Source organism: Theropithecus gelada, chromosome 19, assembly GCF_003255815.1.
Source record: "Theropithecus gelada isolate Dixy chromosome 19, Tgel_1.0, whole genome shotgun sequence".
Lineage (NCBI taxonomy): Eukaryota > Metazoa > Chordata > Mammalia > Primates > Cercopithecidae > Theropithecus > Theropithecus gelada.
Genome location: NC_037687.1, coordinates 7,858,059 through 7,867,576, shown reverse-complemented (window position 1 = coordinate 7,867,576; position 9,518 = coordinate 7,858,059). Strand labels below are relative to the sequence as shown.

The 9,518-nt window shown below is 61.8% G+C and overlaps 1 protein-coding gene across 3 annotated transcripts in view; it reads right to left on the bottom strand.

The window, feature by feature from the left end:
• Window positions 1–3,334: 3,334 nt before the first annotated feature.
• EVI5L (ecotropic viral integration site 5 like) overlaps window positions 3,335–9,518 on the bottom strand; it is a 32,848-nt gene continuing 26,664 nt past the window's right edge. For all 3 annotated transcript variants that reach the window (XM_025368966.1, XM_025368968.1, XM_025368967.1), the window contains 7 exons: window positions 7,454–7,582; window positions 6,124–6,264; window positions 5,865–6,020; window positions 5,608–5,754; window positions 5,233–5,328; window positions 5,039–5,134; window positions 3,335–4,895 (listed from right to left, as the gene is read on the bottom strand). In XM_025368966.1, the coding sequence (XP_025224751.1) occupies window positions 4,617–4,895; window positions 5,039–5,134; window positions 5,233–5,328; window positions 5,608–5,754; window positions 5,865–6,020; window positions 6,124–6,264; window positions 7,454–7,582 (1,044 nt within the window). In that variant the 3' untranslated portion in view covers window positions 3,335–4,616. The remainder of the gene's footprint in view (window positions 4,896–5,038; window positions 5,135–5,232; window positions 5,329–5,607; window positions 5,755–5,864; window positions 6,021–6,123; window positions 6,265–7,453; window positions 7,583–9,518) is intronic.

Genomic DNA, 9,518 nt, shown 5'->3' with positions numbered 1-9,518 from the left:
GAGATGGAGTCCTCACACTGCACCCTGTCTCCAAGTGTCCTCGAAGTGCCACTTGGTGCATCCCACCCCCACGGCATCCTTGCCCTGTCTCCTTTGTCAGGCGTCCTTATCAGATCCCAAACATCTTCACAGGCCCCCTCCAATCAGAGTTTCCTGCTCTTCCTCCCCCAACTAACCCTAACCCTAACCCCCAGCTCAGTCATCTTGACCCTGGAGCCTCTCAGCCCTAGCCAGTTTCTCCCTGTTCCCAGGTGCCCCTGCAGAGAGCTCCCCCACTAGGCCTTTCCTCCCCTGGGTCTCCTGCATGGCACCAAGAATGATGGCAACATTCCCAGCTGGTTAAGAAGACAGAGTAGGATCTGGCCTTGGGCCCTCAGCCCTGCCTCTGCCCCTGGACCCAGTACCCTTACGCCATCCTGTGATCAGGTTCCTGTCAGTCACAGACCAGCAAGTCCTGCCTGTCCCCATCCCAGACAAGGCACTTCCCAGCCTGGGGTCTGAGGAGAAATGGGCTCTGGCCTGGAGGGGTGCCACCTGCACCTCTGGGAGCTAAAGGAGGAGGACACCAGCACAGTCCTTCGGTCAAATTCAGAGTTTTGTGGCAAACCATAGAGGTGTTCTCTCAAGCCGGGCCCTGGTGGGGTTGGGGACCTGGGTGTCTTTGTTTCCAGACTCTAGGACAAGCCCAAGGCTGACTCTTGACATGCTGGGTAGCCAGAGGCTCAAGGCCAACTGCCAGGAAGGACAGGGCACAACCTCAGACAGTTCCTCTGGGGTCCTGCCCCGTCCTGGGGCGCCATCGGGGGTGGAATTACCATGGAAGCAGGAGGCATGGACAGTGACTGTCAGGGTCCCCAGGGTTACATCTGCACTGTGTGTGGCCAGGAGAGCTGTGGCTTGTGATAGGACAGTACATGGGACTTGGCTGTCTCAGTGCACAAGCAGTGTCATGTCCTTTGCTTGGCTGTCAGGCATGGGGGCAAGGGGCACTTTGTGGACCCACACTGGGTGCAGAGGGCAGGCCCTGGCTGGCATCTGCCTGAACCCAATTATGTTTCTGCCCCTAGGGGCCAGGCACCGTGTCTCATGCCTGTAATCCCAGCACTTTGGGAGGTCGAGGAGGGCGGATCACCTGAGGTCAGGAGTTTGAGACCAGCCTGGCCAACATGGAAAAACCCTGTCTGTACTAAAAATACAAAAAAAAAAAAAAAAAAATGGCCAGGTACGGTGGCTCACCCCTAGAATCTCAGCACTTTGGGAGGCCGAGGCGGGTGGATCACAAGGTCAGGAGTTTGAGACCAGCCTGGCCAATATGGTGAAACCCAGTCTCTACTTAAAAAAAAAAAAAAAAAAAAAAAATTGGGCCAGGTGCAGTGGCTCATGCCTGTTATCCTAGCACTTTGGGAGGCAGGTGGATCACCTGAGGTCAAGGGTTTGAAACCATCCTGGCCAACATGGCGAAACCCCATCTTTACTGAAAAGAATACAAAATTAGCCAGGCGTGGTGGCGCGTGCCTGTAATCCCAGCTACTTGGGAGGCTGAGGCAGGAAAATTGCTTGAACCTGGGAGGCGGAGGTTGCAGTGAGCCGAAATTGTACCATTGCACTCCAGCCTGGGCAACAAGAGCGAAACTCCATCTAAAAAAAAAAAAATTAGCCAGGCGTGGTGGCGGACGCCTGTAGTCCCAGCTACTCAGGAGGCTGAGGCAGGAGAGTCACTTGAACCCAGGAGGCGGCGGTTGCAGTGAGCCAAGATCGCGCCACTGCACTCCAGCCTGGGTGACAGAGTGAGACTCTGTCTCAAAAAACAAAACAAAACAAATTAGCCAGGCATGGTCGTAGGTGCCTGTAGTTTCAGCTACTCGGGAGGCTGAGGCAGGAGAATCACTGGAACCCAGGAGACGGATGTTGCAGTGAGGTGTGGTCACGCCACTGCACTCCAGCCTGGGCGACAGAGTGAAGCTCCGTTTCAAAAAAAACAACAAACAAACAAACGTTTCTGCCTCTAGGAAGCTTTGCCTTGCCNCCACGCCTGTAATCCCAGCTACTTGGGAGGCTGAGGCAGGAAAATTGCTTGAACCTGGGAGGCGGAGGTTGCAGTGAGCCGAAATTGTACCATTGCACTCCAGCCTGGGCAACAAGAGCGAAACTCCATCTAAAAAAAAAAAAATTAGCCAGGCGTGGTGGCGGACGCCTGTAGTCCCAGCTACTCAGGAGGCTGAGGCAGGAGAGTCACTTGAACCCAGGAGGCGGCGGTTGCAGTGAGCCAAGATCGCGCCACTGCACTCCAGCCTGGGTGACAGAGTGAGACTCTGTCTCAAAAAACAAAACAAAACAAATTAGCCAGGCATGGTCGTAGGTGCCTGTAGTTTCAGCTACTCGGGAGGCTGAGGCAGGAGAATCACTGGAACCCAGGAGACGGATGTTGCAGTGAGGTGTGGTCACGCCACTGCACTCCAGCCTGGGCGACAGAGTGAAGCTCCGTTTCAAAAAAAACAACAAACAAACAAACGTTTCTGCCTCTAGGAAGCTTTGCCTTGCCACTCCTGGCTCTGTCCTCCACCCCGCCCCACACCGCCACCCAGGAGCTGGGATTCTGCCTTAGCTCTGTGGGGAACCCCACAAAGGACTCTTTCTGCCCCCTACTCACTATCCTCCCTGCACTAGCCCCTCACAGACTCTGCGGTCCATCTGGTGGGGCCCTCTTACCTAAGCCCTCCATGGGCTCCCAATGGCCCCCAGTTCAAAGCCCAAACTCCCTCTCCTGCCGTAAGCAGTCCCTTCTTGATCTGACCACGCCCAGGCTTTCCTATTCCTCCTTCCTAGGCATGGTGTGCCTCCTGTTGGTCTGATCTTTATGCTTTTACCCCTGGAAAAGGCCCTGACACCACCTCCTCCAGGAAGCCTTCCCTGATCTCCCTGCACATTTGTCTATTGAGCACTTACCACATTAGTGCAGGCTCCCCGCTGCCTAGTACCTGTCTCCTCCGCTCCACTGGAGACCCCCCTCAGAGCCAGGCACAGGACAGAGTACCCCGCAATACCCCTGGAGGTGTGAGCAGAATGAACGCAACTGGGTCCTGTGCTTCCTGAAGCCCAGCCATTTGGCATGCCTCTCTCTCCTTCAGGGGAGGCTCAGGTTGATTCACCCGGGTGGGAAATCATGCCCTGCCCCCAAACTGAATGCCCTTCTGTCCTCTCCCACCCCCATTCTATGAGACTGTGGGGAGCTCCTGAGGGCGAGGACAGCGTCGCCTTCCCTGAGCACGGTTTTTGGTCCTGGGGCTGGGCACCCACCACTGCTTGCAATTCTCCCAGCCCGCAGGCCAGTCCGTGACTGTGTAAATACACTTTATTTTCCATCTTTCCCGCCTGGGCAACATGTGGAGTGAACAGGCAGTGTGCAAAATGGTGGTGGGCAGTGTAGGGGGCGTGTGGGAGAGCCCCGCGGGTGCCTGCCCCGGTCCCCAGGCTTCATAACACTGAAAAGTGGGCAGCTAGGAAGTGGGGACGGAGCAGGGGTCCCCACCCCAGGAAGCGCCAGGGAGATTGCTTGTGACGCTACTCTACTGGAGGCTCCAGGAGCACCGAGGGGGGCAGCCCCAAGGTCATGAGGCCCGGGGGGGCTGGGGGGAGGGAGGAAGGGGACTGGGGGGCATCGTTGAATTTTGGCACCGTTCTCAGCTCTGATTCAGCAGAGGCCACGGGACCACCAGGAGGAAGTGAGGGGAGGCCGCTCGCTAGGAAGCTCCTACGTGGTGGCCTGGCCCTGGCTGAGGGTGGGGCTGGGAACACAGGAAGAAAGGGAAGTAGATGGAAGCTGAGCACCCCCCCAGAGATACCCCTCCATCACAGGCCAGGATAGGGGGTGTGAGTGTCTCCCAGAGGAAGATGTGGGGTGCTGGGGAGAGGGGTCTCTTCACTTCCTCGAAGCTGCTCTGGCCCCAGAGAAGCAGGGAGACTTCCCGCTCGCCACTCACTCCCCAGGTGGCCCTGCACACAGTATGGGGGACTTTGGTTTCTGCTGCAGGGGCCATGGTGCCTGCACCAGGCAGGAGAGGCCGGCCTGGCCATCTGTCCCCAGCGGCCCAACTCCCCTAGAGATGGCCAGGGGTTGGTCAAGGGTCACTTCGTCCCGAGGAGTGTCATGGGGTGCTGATGTCCAGCCCAGAGCTGGTGCTCTCCTTCCTCAGGCCTCGGTTAGCTCCTGGGCGCTTCCCAGCAATGCCGCCCTGTCCCAGAAGGAATCCTGCTGGGAGGTGGGAGCTGCCTGCCCATTCAGTGCTGGGACCTCTGGGTCATCTGTCTCTTGCCCTCTGCCCTCCTGTTAAGAGAGCAGTCAGCCCCTCCAGGCACCCCGGAACGCCAGAGGGCCCGGAGGAGTACAGACCAAGATGGGTAAACACTGCTGGGGAGGGAGAGCCTGCCCCGGGGTCCTGAGGAGCCCCAGGCCGGACCCCACCCTCTGCGCTGCCTCGCCGGGCCTCGCTTTGTGGGTGGCCGAGCCACAGAGGGCGCGGAGTTCGTCAAGTGCGGCAGGTGGAGCGCAGAACGCGGACTGCCCGGGCGCCCCCCGCGACTGCGGTCTCCTGACTCCGGGCGCGCGGGGCACGGCCTCAGTTGTCCAGGCCCTGGCTGTAGGGCGCGGCAAGCTCATCGGCGTCGCTGTCTGAGCTGCCCTCGCTGTCCTTGGCCGGCCGCTCTAGACGGCGGAAGAAGCGCGCATCACGCGGGGACAGAGGATACAACGCGTCCTGCAGGGCAGCGCCCACGCCTACGCCGAGTAGCTCCTCGTCCGACGACGGCAGCGAGTCCTCGTCCAAGTGCCGCGCCAGGCTCAGCCCGTCGAAAGCCAGCGGGTCCTCGAAGGGCGGCGGGCCCTTCAGCAGCCGCACCTGGGGCGGGGGACCGGCGCTGCAGGCGTGGACCGGCCTTCTGCCCCGCCCTCCCAGCCGCATCCTCCGCAAGGCACCGGCGCTCGGCTCGTCCCAGGCCGACGACACCCAGGCCTGTCCCCGGCATCCCCGCGCCGGCTCACCTCGGCCTTCAGCTCCTCGATCTGGTCCTTGAGCTCGCGGATGTACTGCGATGAGTCCGAGTGGTTCAGCTGACCCTGGATTCGGCCCTCCTCCCTCTGCGGGGTGCGCCAGGTCACGCGGGGCCAGTGCCATGCTGGGCCTGGGGTCCGGCCCCGCTCCTGCCCCAGGCCCTGCCCCCGCCCCCGCCGCTCACCTGGATCTCCAGCTCAGCGATGCGCTGCCGCATCTCGGCCACCGCAGCCATGCTGTCCGCCTCCCGCAGTCGCACGGCCATCACCTCCTCCTTGCTCTGGGGTCGGGGGATTGGGGGCAAAAGGAGGGAGGGTCAGGGGGCGGGACGCATCAGGGGGCGGGACCGCGGGCAGGGGCGAATCAGGAGGCGGGGTGCGGACGGAGGCGGGTCAGGAGGCGAGACCGCGGGCAGGGGCGGATCAGGAGGCGGGGCGCCGAGGGTGGGGGCGGATCAGGAGGCGGGACCGCGGGCAGGGGGGGATTAGGGGCGGGGCCTCATGTAGGGTTGCGTCCGGGGCAGGTGCCGCGGGCCGGGAGGGGCCGCGGGGGTCTGCACCTTGCACTCTGCCTCGGCCTGCTTGCGGCGGCTTTCGCTGAGCTGCGTCTGCAGTCCCTTGTTCTGTGCCGCCAGGTACTGCAGCTTCTCCTGCAGCGCCGCGCGCTCCGCCTCCACGCGGTTCAGAAGGTTGCGATGGATGTGGTCCTGGGGTAGGGAGGAAGGGAGGACGGAGAACCGTGGCGGTCAGGGCCTAACCCAGGGGCTGGCCACGGACACCACGCCCCTCCCCCAACGGGCAGGCACCCAGAGTTCACCTGCGTCTCAAGTTCCACCACGCGCTGCCGCAGCTCGCGGCCCTCGGCCAGGGCCTGGGCCTCGCGCAGACGCACGCTCATCAGCTCGTCCTGCAGCTCGCCCACGACCAGCTTCCGTGGGGACTCCTTCCAGCGGCCGCCGCGGGCCAGATGGGCCTGGGGGGTGAAGCCGAGAGGCGGGCGGTCAGCCTCCGCTCAAGAGCCCCGAGGGGATGGCCCTAGGGGCCGCTTTGCCCGCCGGCGCCCACCCGGCCCTCACCTGCCAGGTGTCCGAGAGCTCCTGCAGCTGCAGTTTCAGCTCTCGCGTCGAGGCCACCGCCTGGCCCTCCCGCACCTTGAGCGCCTTCAGCTCCTCCTGCAGCTGCGCCACGTTGTTCTCGTCGGGCAGCGAGCTGTTCCTCTGCGGGGAGAGAGGGATCAGGGCCTGGGGGAGCAGCGCAGCTGCATGGCCCTTCCTGCAGGACAAACGCCCCCAGCCACGCTTCCTCCTGAGCTCTGCCTTGGGCGGCTCAGATGGGGGAGGGCGACCCCCTGGACAAGGTCCACGGGGAGCAGACTCGCCTGTGGAACCGGCTGGAGCTCCTCAGCTGTAAAATGGGTGTGATAACAGCACCTACTCTCACAGGGTGTCCTAGGGCAACCCCCATAAACGCCGTCCTGCACATACTCAGACTCCCCGAGGTCTGAGATCCACCCGCTCAGGGGAATGATCAGGTAGAGAACCAGCCCCAGCAGAAACACCCTGTCTGCCCTCTGGCCCCCAGGCCAGGCCACACCAGGCCAGGCAGTCGCTCTCACTGGGAACAGGCTGAGTGCCAGCCTAGGCCCTGGCCTGGCACCCCAGGGCTCCGTGATGGAGGATTGATGCTCCAGGACCCAAATCCAGCTTTCTAGATGAGGTCCGCACTGACCCGTGTTTGGGTCTAGGGCTGGGACGGATCCAGCAGCGTGTCCTGGAGGCACACTTCCCTGTGAAGTGGAGGGAGGCGGGAGCGGAGCCCAGCTCTTGGCTGGTGGTGAGGGCCTGGAAGCAGATGGCCTCTCAGTCCTCCATTTGGGAGGACTCCCAAAATAGTGCAGGCTGGAGGGGTGGGGAGGCTCCTGCTGCATGTGTGAATGGGTCTCTGGGTGCTTTCCTTCCTCTGGGAGCTCCGTGGGAGAGTGGAGTCGATGCCAAGTCAGAGAGCAGTTGGGGAGGGACCCAGAAGGCCTGGGATGGTGTCTCCATGGGAATGTGTAGGGAGGGAGCCCCAGTGGGCCTGGGCCTTCCTTTCTCTCCTTCCTGTCCCCCTCCCCCATCCCCCTCTCTCCCTCCCTCCCTCCTTCCTGGAACCCCGGTACCTGGGGAAACACACACAGGTGGGATGGGGGTATCCAGGAAGCTCATAGAAGCTGCCACGCTGCTGGAGTTTGCCTCATACAGGAGGGTGGGCATGGCCACGTGGGGTTGTGCTGTGTGTGTGCATATGTATGGTTATGTGTGCATGGGGGTGGGGGATTCTGACCTGGGGTCACCCCCAAAGCTTACCCAGGACCCCTCCTATGCCCCAGGGTTCCCCCGACACCTGCCCGCCTGCTTCCTGTCGCACCTTTTCCATGTCAAGAACCTTGTCCTGCATCTCCCGAAGGGCCCCCAGTGTCTCCGTCTCCCGCAGCCTCGACTGTTCCAGCTCAGTCTCCAGGTGGGACACGAAGTCTTCTGTGAGGCGGGGGTTCTCCTGGGGGAGGCAGAGAGCTGTGTGGGGCCCCAGGCCATGGCTGGGGGATGGGCAGCCTCCACGCCTGCTGGCTTCTGCCTCCCTCCCCAGAGCCCTTCAGCAGGGAGAGGGGCCCAGGTTTGGGGCATCATGGGCTGGACCCCCTGATGCTCAGAGCAGAGGGCCTAGAGGTCCTGGCACCCATGCAGCTGGCCCGGTCCAGCTTCCTTCCTGGAAAGGCTGCACAGAGGGGACATTCTGAAAGGGGACTTGCCTTGGCCTTCGGATGCCCCGAGGGACCCCAGTGACTGTGGTTTTCCAGGGTCACTGGTGAGGGTGGGAGATGGGTTCTTGCTGGGTGGTCACCATTCCAGCCACATGGTAGGTAAGGCCAGGGGTGGGGGCGAGGCCTGGGGCTGTGCACCTGTCTCTCCACCTTTCTCCTCTGCATCCCACCCTCCATTTCAAAACAGGGAAGGATGGGGAAAGAGTGTTGGTATCAACCTCTTGCTCCCTGCCCTGGCTTCTCAGAAGTTCCCCAGTGGGGGGGCCCCCGGAGTGATGGACACTGCCACCTGGACCTGAAAAAGGACATCTGGCCCCTGGGGTGGGAGCCGGGCTCCCTCTCACTGACCCTGTGTCCTGGTAGCGCAGTTCTCTGGGGGACTGCCTCAGCCCTCCCAGCCACCACCCTCTTCCTGTGGGTCTCTGAGATCCATGTGTGACGGTGGCTCTGCCTCAGCCCAGATGGCCTCCAGGCCCCATGTGGGGGCCCTGCCAGGCTGTGGCTCCTCTAGGCCACCTCATCTTGCCTGTAGTGGCCTCCCTTTGGGCCTGAGGAGGTGGCCTTGGGCCTCCCCCATCACTGCATCCCCCCCAAGGCCAGAGCTCAGGAGTCTCTCTGACGAGCCTGAAAGGAAGCATCATGCGGTGGGTGGGATGAGCCCAGCCTCAGTTTCCCTAACGTCCATGCTGCCTCATAGCAAGGTGGGACGAGATTGCTCGCAGACTCTGAGGGCCACAACAGCAGCATCATACCGATGGGGTTCACGGGGACAAGTGAGAAACAGTGAAACTGCCCTTCCGCTCCCCAGGAGCAGGGGATCAACTAGAATCCCCGGGCCAAGGCTTGAGCTGTAGTCTCTGGGCTTGGGGGTGGAGGGGGCACCTCTGTATTGGATGGCTCTTCTTTCTCAAGTACTCCATGGTTTCTCCAACCCACACCCCACCGCCAGGCCCTGCTGGGTCAGGCCAGGATGGCAGTGGGGCCTACAGCATCGCTCCCTGCCCTCTGGGGCATATGTCCCGGTGGCCTGCGGGGCTTAGGGCTGCAGCCACTAGTGGTCTCTGCAATCAGGAAGCCCGACTGCTAGGTGCAGCTGCAATTAAGTTTTTTTTTTTTTTTTTTTTTGAGGCGGAGTCTTCACTCTGTCCCCCAGGCTGGAGTGCAGTGGCGCGATCTCGGCTCACTGCAAGCTCCGCCTCCCGGGTCCGCGCCATTCTCCTGCCTCAGCCTCCCAAGTAGCTGGGACTACAGGCGCCCGCCACCGCGCCCGGCTAATTTTTTGTGTTTTAGTAGAGACGGGGTTTCACCGTGTTAGCCAGGATGGTCTCGATCTCCTGACCTCGTGATCCGCCCGCCTCGGCCTCCCAAAGTGCAGGGATTACAGGCGTGAGCCACCGCGCCCGGCCTTTTTTCTTTTTTTTGAGGTGGAGTCTTGCTCTGTCATCCAGGCTGGAGTGCAGTGGTGCCGTCTTAGCTCACTGCAACCTCCACCTCCTGGCTTCAAGTGATTCTCCCGCCTCAGCCTCCTGAGTAGCTAGGACTACAGGTGCATGCCACCACACCCGGCTAATTTTTGTATTTTTAGTAGAGACGAGGTTTCATCATGTTGGCCAGGCTGGTCTCCAACTCCTGACCTCAGATGATCTGCCCACCTCAGCCTCCCAAAGTGCT